The sequence below is a fragment of the Micromys minutus genome (assembly GCF_963924665.1).
Source record: "Micromys minutus genome assembly, chromosome: 7".
Lineage (NCBI taxonomy): Eukaryota > Metazoa > Chordata > Mammalia > Rodentia > Muridae > Micromys > Micromys minutus.
The window spans coordinates 52,191,214-52,212,932 of record NC_137976.1 but is presented as its reverse complement, the minus strand read 5'-3'; the positions used below and the strand labels follow the sequence as shown (position 1 = coordinate 52,212,932).

At 38.4% G+C, this 21,719-nt stretch overlaps 1 protein-coding gene across 2 annotated transcripts in view; it reads left to right on the top strand.

The window, feature by feature from the left end:
* The window catches only part of LSAMP (limbic system associated membrane protein), a gene marked incomplete at both ends in the record, with an annotated part of 2,089,443 nt that overhangs the window by 1,470,028 nt on the left and 597,696 nt on the right, over nucleotides 1-21,719 (top strand). For both annotated transcript variants that reach the window (XM_080918681.1, XM_080918680.1), the window contains one exon: nucleotides 5,429-5,507. In XM_080918681.1, coding sequence (XP_080774807.1) covers nucleotides 5,429-5,507 — 79 coding nt within the window. The remainder of the gene's footprint in view (nucleotides 1-5,428; nucleotides 5,508-21,719) is intronic.

Genomic DNA, 21,719 nt, shown 5'->3' with positions numbered 1-21,719 from the left:
CTGGGGCACCAGTGTGCCAGTCAGTAACCGTGAGTGCAGGTGTGCTTATGAGGAACCAAGAGCAGAAGTGAAATGTGGGGATACAAGAAGCTGAACAGTTTCCAAGACCTTGTGAAACTGGGACACATCCAAGCACTGAAGTCTGTAAAAATAGAACAAGTGAGCAAAACCCACATTGTTAGAGGCCAAGGACTGATTTGATAACAATGAACCATGACATGCACTAAAAGCAAACCTTAGACTGGTTTTCAAGGTGCAGAATTTGAGCCAGGGGTTATATTTCACTAGGGGACTATGAGGAAACACTGGACAATAACTGACTTGCAGCTGAACAGGTTTTTTTGTTTGTTGTTGTTTTGAGACAGAAAGGCATATATGAATGAAGTTAAAATTAAAGGTCCCAAATTCTAATGGCAAGTCACAAGATAATGCCATACTCCTGGGTATAGTATAAAGTACCTGAACACTGCTAGCTTATAATGAAATCAATGAGGATATGATAGCACAGATCCTGAGGAGAAGTTTTAACAAGTCTGCATTTCTAGCTCATATGGAAATGCTAATTCTACTTATGAAAGTAGAATGCAGACATGATATTATTATGATTAAGACCTTACAACTGTGGAAATTTAGAGCAGTTCATTAATAACATTATAGACTATTTTAGCATAAAATGCAAGCAATGTAGCCAAATAATTAGTTGTACATTCCAGGATTCATTTGGATTTCCTGCAAGCCTGTTACCTTACACAGCTAAACAGAGGAGTAAGTGCTTCATGATTCTTAGGGTACTCAGATGTGAGCCAGTTTTTGTTTTTCTCGCAGCATTTGTCTCTGGAGAGTGCCAGAACCTCCTAAAGCCTCTTTTGGAGAGGCAGTATGTTATTTTAAAGTAGTAGTTAAGATCATCTTACTTGGGTGATGATGGCAGTTTCACATGGCTAACAGCCATGTCCGCCTCACAAATAACCCAAGTATTTTCATTTTTGCCAAGCTGCTCACAAGCATATATAAAGTGATTCTGAAAAAAATGACCTGTATGCCTCTCAGAAAGTCATCTATGTGTTCCTCTCTGGATATTTCTAAGGAAGGAAAATGGAGGAGTTAATAATAAGGTAGTTTGGAGGGGAATGACCATGAGTATGAGATTCAGTGTCCGATTTTATACTTTATTGATGTATCAGAAAGTAGAGAACTTTAAGAGGAACAAAACCAGGACTCAAAGAGCACATAAAGAGAGGATGGCCTGAGAGACTACACCGGGCCAAGGGAAGTTGCTGGATTCATTCATTACTCAGTGAATGCTCATGGTTACAATAAGGGTGGGAGAAGAACTTCAGACAGTCCTCCATTCTTATAGTTAACAATCATAAACTCTTCTGTGGGGCCATGTGTTGGAAGAAAGAAGTTCCTGAAGTTTTGTATGACTGTAAATTCCATTGAATTATCAACTTACCTAATACACTTTGTGACTGAAATTCTTGAATTAGACTGAAACATTGCTGAAACTTCTACATTAGAAATCCTCTAAATGGTGATCTTTCTGTAAAGATTGTGTTTTGCCTTGTGTTCTCACAGTAGGTCAGTTAAGTTAAACAAAAGTTTCCCCAAGAACCAGACTATGCTTAATAAATATTTTAAAAAGTATACCTCTTAATAGTTTTTGGATATTTTTCTATGCAAATATGGACTTGTGATTTTTGTCTTCTAAATTAATTTAACTATTTCTTTTTTGATTGTGATTATAATTTTGATGAGTATCTTCTCAATAGTATGACTATGAAGACAAATCCAAAATGTAATTGATTAACTACAAATACTATATTCCTGCTTCTATTTCTATGAATTGCTTGGTGCATTGGATTGCAAGCATCATATTTGCTCTAAACACTTCCTAGGTGGTCAGTCATGATAGTAGCAAGAATTTGTTGGTATAGAAATTAGTTAATGGTCATGTGTTGGCATCTTTTACGAAAAACAAAAAAAAAATGCTACCATTGTTTCATGCTTCTCTTTGTTCTGAAAAACATACAAATATATTAACAAAAAATCTATTTTTTCATATAAAATCTTATCCACTGAGGCATTCCATTTATTCTTGATCAGTCTAGTCTTTCTTGCCATGGCATCCAGGAATACACGGTGTCCCCGGTTGGACAATGCCACTTTCCTAGCATGGTCAATGGAATTGAGGCACCCTCTGTGGTCTCTGTCTACCATCTCTTTATTTTGTCTCTCTGACAACAGAGGAACACCTTACAATGGAAGAACTTATACTATATCTAAGTCATTCTGTAAGCAAATCATCTACTTCTAAAAGCGAAAATATCCTTGGCAGATATGGTCAAGTCTACTGGCAATGTATGGGAAGGCAAGATGCACTTCTCCTTGCAGTCTTGGTGCCAACCCTCAAGCATGCTAACACCATTTGTTCCACTCGCATTGACAATTACAGAGCTTAGGACTCACCTAACCACGTTATCTAGCCATTTCTTCACTGATAAAATGAGTTCAAAATTTCAACTGCCATGTCCCGAACAAGCCGTGGCTCATTTCTGGCTTCCAAGATGGCTCACCACTGACAGAGGACATCTTGATTTATGTGAAATGAAATCCCAGTGCAAATAAAAGTAATTGACTTTATAAACCTTGAATTGGGACAATCCAGATTCCAATACTTTAACATATTTTCTCCAAAGACAAAAAGGTCTTTACTTTCTCACATAATCTGTAGGAAGTCATCTACATTTGAACTGATAAAATGCTATCCAAAAAAAAAAAAAAATCTTAAATATTCTGTGGGACAAGGCAAATGCCAGCTCTGAATAACTCTTTAGGGCTTGAGTTGTGCTAGGGTTTCATAGCTTATTGCTCTTACTGTGATTTTAGTTGTAAATGTCTGTAGCTAGCCAAGTGTACTGTTTGGTTTACTCAGCTTAACACAGTCTTAGCTGTGCAGAAGAAGAGAGATTCTTAACTGAAAAAAAAAATGGCTCCATAATCATGTCCAGTAGGCAATTCTGTGGAGGCATTTTCTGTTTTAAATATTGGGGTTGGGAGGTTCCAGACCACTAGTAGCAAAACCACCCCTGGGCAAGATGGTTCTGGGTTGTATAAGAAAAACAGGCTGATCAAGCCATGAGGAGCTTTAATTCCTGCCTTGAAATCCCTGTCTTGAGTTCCTTTCTTGGCTTCTTTGATGGTAGACTGTGATGTAGAAGTTTAAACCAGCAAAACCTTTCCTCACCATGTTGCATTTGGCCAGAATGTTATATCAACTTAACTAAGATGAGATGTACAACTGTCCTTGTCAAATTTCCTTGCTATCACAGAGGAAACAGTTGAAATTCCAAAGCTCTTCCAAAGTCAGGAGACCAAAATGAAACCAAGAGTGAATGGTTACTCTTGCAGTCTGAGGATGATTTGTTTCCCCAAACCAAAAACTCTTCATACTTGCTCCTCCTCCCACCTCCTTTGCCTACAACCTGGAACTTGGAAGTATTTTCTGTCTCTTTATTGGGGAAGTGAGTCTAGTAATGTCAGCCACAGGAAGCTTACAACAATTTGTCTTATAGATGTCATAACACTGTTTTTTTTTTTTTTTTCTTTTTTTCTTTTTTTTTTTTTGTACTCTGTGAATGTTTGGAAAAAGAGAGGGAGAGGGAGGGAAGGGGAGAAAAGGATGGAGGGAGAGACAGACAGACAAACAGACAGACAGAGAGACAGAAAGATGGAAAAGAAGTCTTCAGCTAACCCCATCACCTCAGAGCTGAGGGAGCTGTCTGGCGTTGAAATCCTCACTTGAGTGACTGTGGTATTCACCCCTTTATGGACCACACAACTTAGTTGAGGTAGAAGTGACAAATGTCAATTCCTTATACGTGTTGGGCATCTGCTTTCAGTAGAGTGCTGCCTGTGGACTTAGATCTCTTTGGAAATGACAAAGAGATCTGATCTACTTTCTTGTATAGCAAAGTATACAAGAAAAAGTTCTGATCTACTTTCTTGTATAGCAAAGTATACAAGAAAAAGTTCTGATCTACTTTCTTGTATAGGAAGCAAGTGGCATTAGAAACTGGTGAGCTAGCTGCAATGTACCATGTGAGTGATAATCCCAAATCCCATCACTCCTGTGTCTGCCTGTGGGGTCCCTGGAGAGTGTGGTTGATTTGGAGATCAAGGATCAGCTGCTGAGGCTGGCAATTGGGAAAGACAAGACAAGCATTCACACCCCAGACCACTCAATACCAGCATTGTCTCCAATCCATCTTTAATAAGGGGTTTTCAAGAGGGAGGAGGGAATGAAGAGGGGAAATAAACTAAACCTTTCAAATACTTCAGGAGAGGAGAAAAGATGAATACCACAGGAGTGTGGAAAGCCATTTGCCAGGACTGCAAAACCAACCTTGGCTTTCAGTTTGAGACTCAGCCTGGCGAGTTTCCTCCCCATTTCTCATCTTTCTGGTCCATTCTGCAGTATGACTTCCTAACCATGTGTATGTAGCTCCATTTGTCAAGGTTTGCATTTCTTTCTTGCCATGCCTTTGCTCTTCTTTCCTGGGCCCTCTCTCCTGTTTTTTTATAGCATAAGCCCACTTCCTCTTCTCTGTCTTAACAGTACCTCTGAGCCCCGTCCCCTCTTAAGGAAATCAGCCAGGCCTCAGATGGAGCTGTTGTCCTGACAACCCAAAGGCGCATCAGGCTTTCATTGAGACTGGCTGCTGGTGAAGGGGGCAGTTGTGCAAAGCAAGGGGCCACGCTGAGGGGTGGGAGGAGGGGGTGACGTGGCGGCGGAGCTGTTGAAAACCATCAGGATAGGGGGGAGGTGCTGAGTAGAGAGAGAACAGGGACTGGAGGGAGAAACAGGAAAGAGGAGGGGGAGAGAGCTCCCGGGTTACTGCCGCTGCTGCTGCTGCTACTGCTGCAAGAGGCTGTTTCTTTACTCTCCCTGGCAGGCTCTCCTGCTGCCTGGGAAAGTGGGTTACAGAGGGAAGGAGCTCAGCCCAGACGCTGGCAGAGAAGCAGCCAGCTACAGAGAGTCTAAGGAAGCACCCCTGCCATTGACAGTCGCCTCCTCATCATTAAAGCATTTTATATTTGCACTAGTCCTTCGGAAAATTTCTCCCTCCACTTTCTCCCCCACTCCAGCTTGGATTTGATGAGGGCTTTGTTAAATCTCAGAGGGGAAAGAGACTAAGCGAGGGAAAGAGCGAGGCAAAGTGGAAGGGAGTGCGCGCTGGACCCGCCCGAGCAGCCTTGGAAGTGGCTGCGAGCCCCGCGCGCTAGAGCCCCTCTCCGTGGCCAGCAGCGCGCACACGCGAGTCCACAGCGGACCAACTCGCCGAGGCCACCATGGTCGGGAGAGTTCAGCCCGATCGGAAACAGTTGCCGCTGGTCCTACTGAGACTGCTCTGCCTTCTTCCCACAGGACTGCCCGTTCGCAGCGTGGATTTTAACCGAGGCACGGACAACATCACCGTGAGGCAGGGGGACACGGCCATCCTCAGGTAGGGGCTTGCGAGCAACTTTTTTGCTGCATGTGTGTGCATGTGTGCATGTGCGTGTGCGTGTGTGTGTGTGTGTGTGTAATATTGAACTCCAGCTGCCTTGGGGGTTTGTGGGCTTGTGGGCGTGTGTGTGTGTGTGTGTGTGTGTGTGTGTGTGTGTGTGTGTGTGTGTGTGTCCCTTGTATTGACTTGAAGATCTAGCTGGGAACAAAATTCAAGGAAATCTGGTCCCTGTCAATAGCCAAGGGAGCTTTTGGAATGTTCAGTTGTTTGAATGTTGTTTTCTCTAGTCAAGAAAAGCGAACTTTGTGGCTTCAGTGGCATTGGGTTGTATTCATGCTGTGGTAATTGCTCACGCTTGGCACTTAGAGTTTTGTTGAGATTCCTCGGTTCAGACACAAGAGTTGTTGAGTTATGGCTTTCAAAGCATGGTCAAGGCTGCATTCTCCTTGTTCCTGTGTGTGTGTGTGTGTGTGTGTGTGTGTGTGTGTGTGTGTGTGTGTGTTGCTCAGCAAGGCAGTCTGCCCTAGCAGTAGTTCTGATAGAAGACTTTCTGTAAAGATCTCTGGATTGGCATCGTAGGCAATAAACTTGATGATGACTTCGGATGATGACTGAGGCATTTTTTTGGAATGTGAACAGAAATCAACAGAAGAGTGAGGAGAAGGAAGAAAAGGACCCAGCCAAATGGCAGGCCTTTAAGAATAGAAAACTTAAACAGAGGTGGAGAAGGCATTGACCTGACACTACATTAGATACTACAAATTGATTATTGAGTTCAAAGTCCTGTGCCTATGCAGCTCTGCCAAGATCTGCAACATAATTTAGGATGGAAATTTGGAAAAGCATCCTAAGTCCTTGAGAGTTTGACCCCTCTAAGGTAGAGAGACTTGGATGAGACCTAGTCATTACTGTATTCCATTAGAGCTCAATGCTTCTTTCCTATATATCTCTTCTACCTTCCCCCTTCCCAGGTTGACTTGACTCTCTGGCCGATGATAATAATAGAAAAAGAGGAGGAAAGAAGAAAGTATTTTCCTTGGAGATCTTTTAAAATACCATTTCTTCCAAATATAATGACCCAGTGTTGGTCTGTCTATCTAGGTAATATTGCTGGCTGTGGTAATAAAAAAAAAAAAAAAAAAAAAAAGCATGCAATAGAAAATCAACCTCTAATCTATGTGCAAGGAGCTGATAGTGCATAAACCCTGGGGCATCAGGGAGCAGTTCTGTGGCAGAGCTGCCTAGAACAGCAAAGTTTTCTTTTCTTTTCTCAGAAATAAATTTGGTTGGCTGTCACAGAATGTCCTGCTTGGGGATCTCTAGCCTTGTTAGAGGTGAAATTGTGTGTGGTGTGTTATGGCATATTGTGTGTGTATGTGTGTGTGTGTGTGTTGTATGTACATGTACATGCATTATTCCAGATAGCAAAAGAGTGAGCACATGATAGTGTGTACTTCTTTCTTTGTTTCCTTAGCTGTGAGTGATTATGAATCCCAAATACCTCCTAACCAGAGCTGACTTTCCCTTGTAGCTCTCCAGCTTTGTAAACCTGCATGTGTGATTTATCCGCACAGGGTAATACGATTTATAGAGTAATTTATCTGTTTGCAAAGGGATTTGGACCTAATGCAGAAAATATTTTTGCAAACACACAAGCATGCCGTCTCAACTGCTGACATTCATATTCCCGGACATCATTAACCCTTTAGTAGCAGCAAAGCTCTATGTTTATGCTTGCCCTAGAAGCGACTTGTTTTCCCAGATTCCAAGATTAAAGGTGAGAAATGTGTCCACTCTGAATGTATAAAACTTTTGATTTAAATTTTTGAAAAGTTCATGATGTTTTTGTAAGCCGGCCCCACCTGCATCCTAAGGTACAGTCAGAGAAACACAGGCATGTTAATAAATGGATTCTGGGACTTTCGTGTAGTCTACATCGAGAAGAGGCATCCTTGCTACATGAATGCCTGTATGTGACATGGATAAGTGTTCACATGATGATTGCACAAAGGAATTGGAATTTTGTTTCTATTTGGTTTGCTTTAATTACCACACTTTATTAGATATTACAGTGTAGAAATGGAGTCTGAGAACAGGAGCCAGTTATTCCCAGGGAGAGGGAAGACAGACACACAGCATGCAAACGAGTCACCTATGGGAGTCCATGGCTTCTCACACCTCACCTAACATGCCCTCCTTTCCATTTTCTTTGACTGAGACAAGGCTTTGTTTTTGAGGTTGGTGAAGCTCTATCAGAAGGAACTATGAAGAGAGTTCCCTTTGTTTTCTTAGCTGACCTTCTTCTCAAGCCCCTAACTAGATCCAGTCTGCTTTGTGGGTCAGTTTCCTGGTGAAAAATAGTTCTGTTACTTTCTTTTGCAAGTCTAGCCTGGGAAAAGCTTGCTTCCACTTTGTTTCTGACATTTTGCTGAGAGTGTGAGCTTGCAGGGGAGGAGAGGAAGGAGAACTTGATTCATTGGCAGCCACAGTAGATGCTTGGCACTGAGAAACTGAAATGGCAGGGAGGGAAAAATCCTCTCTTAGTGACTGTGTGGCCCTGAATAGTTGGAAATGGCAAAGGGACACAAGAAAGGCTTGTAGTTCTGATACTTCAATGACATGAACTTAGCTGACAAGTCTCCAAAACATTTACCTTCTTGTTTCCATAAAACAGGAGTTTCTGTAGGAATTTTGGGATTGATTATTGTTTTCATTTAATATAAACTTTAGTCCAATTGTGCCTGGTAATGAGGAAGTGAACACCTTGTTTTCATATTCTATAATTTTGAAGTAAAAACTGTGTAATTATGACCAAACTTGAAAGAAATCGCCCAACACACACATGCCTAACCTGTTTCTTAGAGGATACTTCAAGTCTTTATAAAACTCATAGAAGGACCTTATGGAGACCACAACACCACTTTCTTTCCAAAGCCAAGCAACTGAAGTGTGAGGCATAGATCTGGATGTCAGCAGCAATGTGACATCTAGAAGTTCCTTTCTAGAACTTCTAGAACATGCCTTTAGATGTTATACAAAGAAAGGCTGTATGGCATATACTTATCGCTGGGACTTTACTCAGGATGCAGACTGAAGTGTTGTTGTTGTTGTGTTTCTTTAACAGATGCCCACTACTTCACCATTTTAATAAGGGGATTTATAGAAGTTCAAGTCCGGTCTTACTAACTCTTTAACCAGAACACAGACAGTCACAATGTTTAATCTTGATGGATTAAAACACATTTACCTCTCTTTATAAACCATTGGAAATAGGTGGCACTTGCGAATTATGACATTTTAGTGGCCGCACTGACCATTTCCTCAATATTAATAGCACATATCTGGAACGACAGTGATAGGGTACTAGATCTCAAACAAATACAGGGGCTGCACAAAACATTTTAATTATTGCATACATACTCACTGTTTCCTTGTAAATATTCATAGGCATAAACATATGGAGATATACTATGAGCATATGTGTGATAAATTAGAACGTCTACCCAGCAATATAATTGTAATTAATATAAAGTTGAGATATCAAACTGGCTATTTATGATCCCATCTGTCTTTGATATTTGCAGGATATTATACTATTTCAGTGATGGTAATATTCCCTTGATTTAGATGAAAATGTATACAATAAGTATATGGGATATAAAGAGGAACTAAGAGGTAACGTGAAGATTACTTAATTTTTTATTTGTCCAAATGTATTTACTTCCTTGTTTGTTTCTATACTAAGAGAGGGAGAATAAACAACAAATAGATGAAATTATTTGACAATAAAATATAATAAATCTCACTCAAATTTCAAGAGAAAACATGACTCCTCTTCTATAAGGCATCTGGAACGCCTACATTCACTAAGAATGTGTCAACACTCAAACAAACTCCTGGCACCATATGTGATTTTTTTTTTTTTTTTACTGCTTATAATTCACTATTTGAAAACAAACTTTGTGGGCCTACATTGAGAGTCAGCAACAATTATGAGCTTTCCTTTTTCTGTAGCTAAATCACTAAATGTAATCAAAATTTATTGGCTATCACTAATACTTTAAGGATCATCCATTGGCCATAAAACCCTTCATTAAATACATGTTGTAAAGAATGGAGTTAAACACACTGTACATCTAGGATTATAGCATTTTATATACATTTTACTAAGAAATGTTTATGCACCCATAAATTATGCTGTTTGTTGTCATTTATGGCTCAAGAAACAAAACAGACAAACCTCCTGAGACAAACAGCAAACTAAAAATTTGCATTTCTGTAAATGTCAAGCAAATGAGTGTATATATAAATGCACATACAATGTAAAGGGGAGAAATTTTTTTCCTGATTTATGTAATTTTGACTTCAAATGAATTGGACGACTGTGGTGATTCATGCCCTAAGTCAGTTGTTGAGGGTTCAGCATTTGTGTTTCTCAAAGCTGATCCTGCATAACAGCAAACTCAGGCCAAAGAGGATTAGAGCACTTTGTGATCGCCACCAGCTTCAAGTAGAAACAGCTGCATGTCACCTGATAGGAGGTGGTCTGAATGTGCTAGCCTCTTCTTGCCATCACCTGAGCCATAGAGATACCATTTCTCCAAGCTATTACTTGGAGGTTTCAATGGATGGCCCTGTTCTCTGTAGGCATTGCCTCTGGGTTCCCAAGACTCAAAAGATCTAGGGTCTAAATTTGGATCTCTCCTTGTAGGCTATGACTTTGTGCAAATCCCTGAATTATTTTGAGCTGCAGTTTCAAATTTGAAAATACTGAAACTATCTATTTTAGTTACTGTTCAGAAGTATTTTAAGAAACCCACAATAGGTAAAGAAGGAAAGTTTGTTGAACTGTAAAGTGCTATTCAAGAATAAGGACCCACTCGGGTTCCAGCCATAAGCAGCCAGATTTTTTTTTTTTTTTAGGAAATAATTATATATAAGACTCTGTTTCTTGACTTGAGCAATTGAGCCAGTTTTTCTCAATCTATGTGTCACAACCCCTTTGAGGGTCAAAGGACCTTTTCACAGGGTTGCCTAAGGCCATTTGAAAACATGGGGCTTTGTACTATGACTCATAACAATAGCAAAAATACACTTAGGAAGTAGCCAATAATGTAATTTAATGGTTGGGGTTACCTCAACATAAGGAACTATATTAAACAGTAGCACCCTTAGGAAGGGTGAGAGCCACTGACTTGAACAGATAAGAACGTTACAGGAGGCCCTCCCTATGGAACATCTGATTTATTTGGCCCGTCGAATAGTCTGACAATTTGCACTTTTACCAACACTTAGGTGACTTGGAAGCAGCAGACCTAGGCTGCAGTTTGAGGACCACTATGGTGGTTTCATGTCAATGTGGTCCAAATATGGGCACCAGAAATGTCAATCACTTGTTACAAACAATATCTGAATCAACCCCAAATTGACTCTCTGAATCTTCATTTTTAGACAAGAAATCCCTAAGCCCTTTCAAGTTGGGAACTCTGTGAGTTCTCTCAGCCTGCATTTCCTCTGACAAGCATTTGGAAAACATGGAAGCTGGAGAGTCCTGACACTCATAAAATCTTTACCGGATGGGTTTGAGGAAGTACCTAGGCTTTCCTTCTTGCTTCTTGTATTTAATGGTTCATTTATGTACACCAAATGGAGAACCACCACATTAGTAGGTGGGAAAAAAATCACTTTTTCAAACTATAGTCAAGGCAGCACTTAATAGGTGTGCAGTAAAACTTTAAAGTCTTTTTTGGCTTAAAATATATGGCATCAGACAAAAAAGATTCAAATCCAGTTGAGGAAAGGAGATTGTCATAGCTGTATGTCTCTACTATATGATTTCATCACTACAATATAGTAAGAAGCAGGGTAACTTTATTATAGACCAAATTTACATACTATCTATTAAAATTGTGTCTAAGCGTGAATTCTTAAAACTCTTGCCCTACACTCAATTTATGACTTAGGCTAGGCAGGATTTAAGAGTGGTTGTTTTATTGCCAGTGTTTTAGTGTTGTTTTTAATGCTGTCTCTAAGGGAGTTGAAGTAGAACAGCCAGACAACAAATTCTTTTTTACTTAGAATCTATTCAAACAGCCTTAATGCTTGATATTCATGTTTCTATGCATACCAACATATGGCTTGCATAAAAGACTGTATTTGTTTGTAGAATTCACCTTGCTTTCACACGCTGATCAGTCTTACTTTAAATTTGGAGACAAGTCTTTATGCCATAAATAAAAATGCTATGTGTTTTCATGAAGTGTATCCTAAGTTCAGGTGCCTCAATAGGAAGCAAAGAGATTCAGCTCCACCATACGGAAATCCTTTTGTCTATCGCATGTGGATAACTGACGTCTACTTGGCACACAACAAGCGACTCTAATACTCATAGGAAATAATAAGTATCAAGCTGTTTTATCAACTATAGGATAGTACAAAGCACAAGCTCGTAAAGATTATTGTCATATGTAAAACAGAAAATAACTCTTAGAGAATTTAACAAAATGGCTTTTATTCTTATTTTTCTGATCCATGCCTCTCATTTGCTCCCAGATCTTTTTAAGAAGTTCTTTAAAGGCTCAAGCATCTTAGAATATTATCGTATCACTTCCTTGGGGTGCGTGGTGAATGAACACATTTTACAGTCACCTGAAATCAGAATAAGATCTCAAGTTAATGAGTGATTAACCTTCTCAAAATAAAACCCTCTACTCTTTGTTAATTACTGCTGGAAAGAGGAGATGCAGAGAAGTGTGGAATAGGAAAGGCCTTAGACATTAGGCAGTCTACTGTCATTTTAAAAAGACTACAGCTGAGGAGAAAATCAGGTGGTGGCCCAAAAGCATAAATGACTACCTGAGTCCAAAAATCCTGTTGTTTAATTCTCATACGATGTGATGAGAAACTATTTCCTTGGTTTTCACTACAGCTACATCATCTTTTCAGTCTTCATTCCCCAAATTATGCTCACAATATCCCTCCCTCTTTTTCTTTATTTCTGTCTGTGAATTTTCCCCCTTTCCTCCGTTCCTCCTTTCATCTCTATTCTCCCTTCCCTTTCTTTGTCTTCTCCCTTGACCCTGCAAATATATTTTACATCTGTGTGTGGAAGACCATCCAATTAGAGATAAGCAAGGAAGATTCTCCCCACGCCCAAATGCCTCATTTTGAAATTGCCCACCATTTTTCTACGCCAATGTTCTTTTCTTTCTTCCTGCTGTAGCCTTTTATTTCTATTCCTAGTCATTCTTGTGTTTGGCAAGACCTATACCAAGATCTCCTGTGCTCATTTGAAAGTCTTTTTCCTTCATGATTCTAGTACTTCTGTTTCTTGCTCCAACTTCTTTGGTTTCAAGACTTCTTTTCCCCAGGGTTGTTCTTACTACTTATTTATTTTTGCTCATGGCCTAATGCCTGCTTACATTCTATACTTCTCTGCCGGGTGACTCAATTTAGGATAGGTCCAGGAATACATGGTCTGAGTTTAAGTCTTATCTTCTATATAATTATCTGTCCAATGCCCAGCCCCAGAGGTTAGTATATATGTTAGAGTCCTTGTTGATATGTTAGTTAGAATATTAGAGGTAAATGAATCTTACTTTTATTGTGATAGAGGTTTTTTTTTTTTTTTTTTTTTTTTTTTTTTTTTTTTTTTTTTTTTTTTTTTTTTGTGGCATGCACAGTGAAATGTTTGGAAACTCACTTACAAAGCCCAAAGTAAGAGCCAACAGGTAGTCAAGAGAAAGGCAAATTACAATGAGGTATATAATAGGAGAGGGCACTTCACGATCACAGGGAAATCTGCCAGCTCCCTATGCAGATTTAGTCTTGAATAATTAGTCTTCAAGAAGGAACAGATTTCTTGGGAAACAGGAAAACTGAGGCTTCCCAGGTGAGCTCCTTGGAACCCAAGACTATTAGTAAGACCAGAAACCTTCTCAAGTTGTAAACCAGCAAATCCGGGCCATAGAGCAGAGTTCTACACAGTCTTTGGTAAAATTGGATGATTGAGAGTAAACTCCAGAACAGTGGGATCTCCTTTTTATTTGCAAGATGAAGATTCTAGAACATTGTTCTACTCTCTGGGGGAAAATGAGAACAAAGTTTTGCCATGGCCTTGTGTCTTAATTATTTAATTAAGCTTACCTGATTACATCGTATGATCTAGGACTTCCAGACTTCACGGTATTAATATTACCATGAACCCAAGTACCCTTTCTGATACCTCACATCTAATATTTTACAACCTTTGCTTACAAATAGCACCGAATTCAGCACAGGCCCTTTTCATTCATAGATTCATAGCGTAAATAACCCTGCATTTCCAGCTTCCCCTTTGCCTACACCAATTCTGAGCTCCCCAGGTTCTGTTCGTGCTGTGTTTATTATACATATACCGTGCTGGTTCCTAGACTCATTTATACTCCCCTCTTCCTGAAGCCATTGCCTTTGCCTTCTACTCCTTCTCCCAGGTAACCCTCCCCATATCTCCCCCTAGGTTGTGTGTTCAGTTATAGTGTCGCCTTGTTCAGAAAATCCTCTCTAATTCTGCAGGTGGGCTAAGTGTCCTATTTATTTTCACTGAGAGCTTCTCTTCAAACCTTGTGCTTAGCATTTAGTGTACTCTCAGAAAACATTCTGCTTATTTCTTTCTTGCCTCAAGGACACACATGTAATCTACTTTACCATTTAATCTCAGAATTTAGCTTAGGATCTGTAAGAGCTCAAATAAATATTTGCCTAGCAAGTTGAATAGAGAAGGATGATACCACTATATATCAAGTAGACCAGAACTACATATATATATATATATATATATATATATATATATATATATATATATATGTATATACGTATATATATGTATATATATGTATATACGTATATATGTATATATATATACATACATACATACACACACACACACATAAACAAATAGGAGAAAGCAGAACTGAAGGAAGATATTTTGGTAGAATGTCAGACACTATTAGATTAACTATGGGTCTGCAACTGCAGAAGACATAGTAAAAACCACATATCAATTAATCTCTGGTTGCTAGTGGTGTTACATAAATATGTTTGACTAGGACTTTAAACACTTCGGATAACAGCTACTTTCCAAGCATGGATCAGCCCTCACCCCCCCAAAAAAAAACCAAGAAAGCAAAAGTTCATAATTTTTGCAGATCCTAAGGTTTCAGCAGCCCAGACACAATGTTTGTTTTCCTGGATTGGTGATACCTTGGTGGGAAGAGGACTCAGTGTGTGCTGCCAAGGTGTTGCTCTGGTATTTCTCCCTCTAGTGGTGGCTGTGGACGTGCTTGGTCTAGATTAGGACTTCAAGTAAACCAAGGTTCCAGGACAGTATGCAACAGGTCTTCCATCGCTTCTACTTTGGTTTTTTTTTTTTTGTTTTTTTTTTTTTTTTTTTTTTGCTTGCTTGTTATTTTTTTGCTTGTTTTGTTTTTAGTTTTTTCTTTTTTTAGAGAATAATAAAAAATAAGTCTCACTCACATTTCTTCTGTTATAAACCCATTATGCATAAGAATGCCACTCAGAGTTTTGTATTCTACAGCACATTACTCATTCCTGGAGAAACAGAAAACTAAGTGTATAGTAAACTTTCTAATACTCCAAAATTCCCTCTTGTATGTTTTTCTATGGAGAAGAAGGGAAAAGTTTATAACTCAAGAACAACTTGACATGGCATTTTATACAATGTCATATTATGATTTACTCCACTGTAATATATAATCATGAATTTCCATATTAATTCTCAGTGTATTGTCTTCAGTTAATTATACCTGTTCTAAAGTTTTGCTTTAATCATATCACTATTGTCCCAAAATTCCCTATAAAGCTCGGAAGATAAGCATGACATCAATGCAGCCAAGCTCTAAGTAAAGCCCAGCATAGCAAACATCTCCCTGTGCAGACGCTGATGAGGAAAAAACACTCAATATTCTGACTTCCTTTTTTAATGTGCCATGTAGTTAAACCTCGCACATCAGACCATTCATTTATGAAACATGAGCTGCAAACGGTACCAATTTGTGACTGGTCTTTATCTTGAGATAAATGAAGATTATTGTCACCTAAAGGATGCTCTGCTGTAGTTCTATAGCATAATTTTACATCAGAATTTTTTACACCTGAGACATTACTTTAGCTGAGGAGGGAAGTCTTGCTGATGCTCTGTCTTACCTTTGCTCTATCTTGCTTTGGTTGTTAATATGAAGAAATAGTTACAAACAACAATAATGGACTGTTAGTCATGTACTTGTAGATGTAAGGTTTGATGTGAGAAATCCATGAGTTAAACTAACTAGAGGAGTATTCATAGTTTCGTCTACTTAAAACATCAAAATGAGTATGATTCTTATTGACTTCCTAGGAAAGATCTTGATCCATTGAACTAAAAAATATGGCTGAAAATAGTTCATTAGAAAAAGAAATGAATGCTTTTGTAAGTAGAATGATGGTTTGCTCAAATTTTAAAAACAAAGTCATCTTATAAATGCCTTCATATAGAAAATATAAAAATTATATATGCCTTATTTCTTGCATAAAAGTAAAACAGAACTCAAAAATCTAGTTCTTCTAAAAATAAGACTCTGCATTTCTACAGAATTTATTATGAAGTGTAAACAATTTATGTCATGAATATGCATAATCTATATTGTATAGATGTTTTTGAACTGAGATACTAATTTTATTTTTAATTTATGTCTACAAATATTTATAATTATATATAAATGCAAAAGCATAAAATTTCCATACCAAAGACATGAACTTGGGTCACAGCATATTTTAATAGATATCTAATTAAATTGATGTACCAGTAATGGAGAATTGTACTGAAGAATACAAAAAAAATTAGACGATCAAGGATATGAACAGTATATAAGCACCATATACTAAGTGTTTTAATTTGTTTTCATTAACGCTTTGTTTAAATACTTATTATACAAGGTGTTAGACCTATTTTAGAAGATAAGTAACATTTTTTTATTTCTATCTAATCTGAGCTATTGTATGTTTCCCTAAGACTGAAATAGGGCATCTGAGGGTGTTTTTCATTTGCTCTCACATGACAGATACTAATGCCGCTTACCTGATGAACAAGTAATTATGTTTTGTTTCACAGAGCTTTAGTTCTTTGTGTTTGAGTCTGAAGTTCGTACTAAATCCATGTTTCTTTTTTTTCATTCTGAGTTGATATAGTGACCTAGTGGTCTGTTAATAAATGTGCTTGCTGACAGGGAGACTGCCCACTGAAAGACAAAAATAATTTTAATTTAATTTCTATATTTTAACAGATAAAATATCAAAATTCTATGATACCCATTTAATTTTAAAGCCCAAAGCAAATAAAATCATTAGAACTCTATCAAGGGTTAAGCCACTAGTACTGTCTGGAGTATATCCAAAACATTAATGCATTTAAGAATTTTACATGGTAGAAATTGTTGATATCAAAACTTGTGGAAAACAAATGTAGTTTCAGAATATTTGGAATAGCCATCTAATATTATCCTATTTATAAATAAAAGAGAAATATGTTAAGTGGTAAATGAACCAAAGAAAAACACCAAAGAATAAGTATTCTAATGTAAATTTAGACTATTTTGTTAAGCAAACAATGACTACCAGAAGTCAACATGGTTTCTCTAGGGACAAACCACAACACAGAAAAAAGGTTTCCTCAAACAAGTGGATCAGGGCAGTGCCATTCTCCTTAAGGATCTAGATTTGGGCAAAATTCTTCTTATAAAGTCAAGAAAAAGTTACCTCAGAATGAGGTAAGTCCTTTAGAGTGTTGAACAGAGAAATACGGGTGGTTCTGGGACACTCTGTTAGGTTGTCTTTGGCCATGTTAAGTATTTGCATTACAGCATAAGAACGCCTTTGAGATGTGTATGACACGAAGCAAATATGCCACAAGGTTTGAGTTTACAGAGTGCTATGTAGATGCAATGAATTCTACAGAAAAGAAGTTGTGGCTTTTCATGGAAGAATGGTGCTATATGTATGTGATATTATGGTGTTTCCTACAGAACATAAAACATAGATGTCAGAAAGAAAAGCATTTGTAATACTTTGATTAAATAGAATGCAGTTTAGTTGAATAAGCAAATCTGGTAAATAATTTCAAAGATGAACAGTCAAACGGCGTAATGGGAATTAGAGGGCTTCCAAGCCAGCAGACTGAGCTCCAAGCACCACTTGGCCAGTTATTGACTTTGTGTATGTGAGAGAATCACTTAGTCACTCCTGGCTTCTTCAATTATTTTAGGAAATATAAGTTATCCAATGACTTCTTTCCTCACTGCCAAGGACACTATAAGAATGAGTTAGTGGACATATAATTGTACTCATGCATGTCTTGGGTATCTTTGTTCAGTCTAAGTTTCCTTTCAGTCAAGTAAAACAGATTTTCTTGAACAGAAATAAACTGTTTCACTTGTTTATTGAAAGCAGAGGCCAGATGATCACCAGTAGGAATTTAAAACAACAGAAACCTCTATACTGTACCCAGGTGGAATGGGCAATTTTCCAGGGCTTCACTGGTGTATGAACTTTATAAATCTACCATGTTTTCCCAATGAGTTTGCTTGGTGTGCACTTAATCTTAAATTTTGGTGGTATAATAACTTATAGTCGTATGGTTTTTTCCTTCTGCAGTATGTGGAAACCTTTCAAAAGATATTAACATTTTGTTAAACCTAAAGTCACATCTCTCGTCTTCCTTCATAGAACAATATTAAGACATATTCAATCTCAAGGTTTATATTCAGACTGTTTCAGACAAATAGATAAATCAGGTTAATCATGACAGTATTTATCTTCTAACAGCCATATGCTTTCAATATCATATTTCTACCATGTATCAACCTCCTGATCAATGTGAAATTTATAAAGTTATTTCTCTACAAAGCACAATACAAAGTCACTTCCTTAGCGATGTTTCTTTGGTCTCTCTCTTCACTGAGTCCTCAGGGATCCAGGCAGTGGTCTGGGCCCATGTCCTGTGATATGTGCTGGTCCTAGGCTAAGTCAGTTCTGACTATCACATCACGTTCCCTTTCCAGGAATAGTCAAGCTAATTAACCTGGATTTCTGATTTTTCCCTTCGTACAACTTAAATATCGTCTGCCACGTAATATGAGATCAGCAGATGAACATTATGTAAAGTGGATCTCGGTAAATCAGGCAGCCACCTACTGGGGAACACAGGCTTTCACCAAGACCAGAATTTTTGCTTTCTTATTATATATGCATGTTCATTTACTTTATGTCCTTCTGCAAAGTCACTTTAGTTTATTTAAAAGTACAACTGCTAAAATTCATAAACTGCAACAATCAGAGTAGTAAACCAGTTCCTACATGCTGATCTGACAGGTTCTCAACTGACTGCCTCATCATTTGCAGTATTTACGGATAAAGAGGCATCTATGCAAGACTTTGTGGAACCTGGAGACTTTAAAGCATATAAAGTGGAATTTGGGTGACAGTTTTGGAAAGCCTCAGAGAGTTCAAACAAAAGCAAGAGGTTTAAAATTAAAAGGTAGAGACTTTGAAAGAAGCAAATTGGAGAAGGATCTGAAACAAAGATATCGGGAAAGCACAACTACCCCCATTCACAAGTGGGTCACCTGTGTGGGAAGTGTCATGTGTTCCCAAATGGCAAGATTGTAAACACGAAAGTGAAACCAAAAATTGTTAAGAAAATAATGATAGGGTGTATCAACATTATCCAGCAGAGTCTTAACTGAGTCACACTTGATTCTGTAACAGCACAGTTGTGATTCTTCAGCCATGGCCTGATGTAGCTCTGAGATTATCGCAGAAGTTCCTTACGCATCCTAGATGTTATATGTAGACATAACATATATAAGAGAAGAACATAAACAGCTTGTCATTCAGACTCTATTCAAATTTAAAAGTTCCACCAGTTATATGATCTTGTTAGAGGAGGGGCTATAACTCATTTAGTGTTATGCATGCCCTGCATGCACAAATTCCTGGACAGAGAATGGGGTGGGGGTCAGAAAGTTCAAAGTTTTTCTTCTGCTACTTAGTGAGTTCTAAACAATCCTAGGATATTCATCCAAAGCAGGAGGAGAGGTGGTCAAGAACTTGAGCATCCAAAGACTGCAGTCCTCTCTAGACAAGGCAATGATACCTTCCTTTAAACTATAGATAGGAAGATGAAGAGAGACAGGGAGAATGAGGAGAGAATGTTCTATGTAAATGTAATAAAAAATTAAAAACCACCTGTTGGGAATATAGGGAACACTTACAGATAGAAGCATTATAGGAAAGTATATTCAGAAAGCAAGGTAAATTTAAATGGATTGTCTGTAAAAGGCCATTGAGTATCAAGGTAGAGCAGTCCACTAAAGTCTTACTCGGAATGTGAGGTTATATAAAATCTCTGAACTACATGGAAACATCAAATGCTCTTTTAAAAGAGAACATTTATGTTTAGATAAAATTGTCCAGAAGAAAGAGTTAGCATGCATAATTGTTGTGTCCCTAGAACCTATAGGATATTTTTGTTATTGTTATTGTTGTTTTAAAATAACCAACATTGGTAATTTTAAACTTAAGTGTTAGTTTTTTTTTTCTTTTCCTTCTTTTTTTTTTCTTGCATGGGTCATTTCAAAGCTTTTTCTATATACCTTTAATTTTTAATTTACCAGTTTATATTTTTTTAAAGATATTGAAGTGTATACATTTCAGTACAGCGTTTACAACACAAAACTTAGGTAGAAGAGTAGTAGATTCCTACTTGTGGCTCAAATAGCTACTGAGAAATCTCTGTAGGTTTATGTGCTACTATAGGCACTGTTAACGAAAGAGCCAAGACTTAGAGGTTCAGTGAAACATGGGGATGGCACAGAATGACTAGGAAGGCAGGCATAGCACTATGAGAAAGGCATAATCCACACAAGGCACTAGTTTCAGTTCGTGCGCTATTAGAACCATCCCAGGAGACTTTTGTTTTTCATGCTCTTTGGCACACTTCTTAACTTCAATGCAGATAAGACATAATAATTATGCCCCTTGTACTGTAGTTTCTTGGGCTCATAATCCCCCAGCAACAAATGCAGCCTTCCTGTGCTGTGTACAACACTGTGCTTTTGCAGAACCAGAAACTGAAAGGTGATGAGGCCAGGACTCTGAACACAGAAGATACAGATAGTCACAGATAGAGCCACACTTCGGTTTTGCTTACCCAGTGGTACTGCCGGGCTCTTACAGTTTTATGACTACTGTTATTTTGCTTGTATTTTTCTTTATACTTGGTAAATTTAATGAGCTGTTTCTAAGTAATGGAGCCATTTTATTCCCAATGCTATCCCTGCATTCCAAATCCTTATCAGTGCATGACAACATTACTCATCTCTGCCTTTCGACACGTTTGATCCTGAGTTTTTACTAGGCTCTGGGCTGAGTGCAGGCAAAAGGCAGTTAAGGAAGAAGAGGCTAAGAATCTAGTCATTTAGATTTAAATTTTTCCTTTTCTTCCTTCCTTCCTTCCTTCCTTCTTTCCTTCCTTCCTTCCTTTCTTCCTTCTTTCCTTCCTTTTCTTTCTTTCTTTTTTCTTTTGTTCATCATTCCTTCCTTCCTTCCATTCTTAAAGACTTCTTTTTTTACAGTCCAGTCATTACCCCATTCCAAATCCCCCTTACACACATAGTTTCTCATCCCATTCTCCTCCTGTGTCTCCAAGAGAATGTACCCACTCCACCACCCCTACAGGTCTCCATGCTCCCTAGGACCTTGAGGGTTAGGCATGTCATGTCCCACTGAGGCCAGGCCAGGCAGTCCTCTGCTGTATATGTGTTCTGCCTGGTTAGTGGCTCAGGGACTGTGAGATCTCAGAGGTTCCATTTAGTTGATATTGCTGCTCTACCTATAGAGTAGCCCTTGTCCTCAGCTTCTTCTATCCTTCCCTTAATTCACCCACAGGGGTCCCTCAATTCAATCCATTGGTTGGGTGTATCTGCATCTGTCTCAGTCACCTGCTTATTGGGCCTCTAGGAGGACAGCCATGCTAGGCTTCTTTCTGTTTGTAAGAATGAGTAATAGTGTCAGACCTTGGAGATCATTCTCTCCTCTTTTGACATCTTTATTTGTTTATCCACTTCCAGGCAGCATCTAGCACCCGAGTGGCTACATGTTACTGGTAGCCAGTGCGTT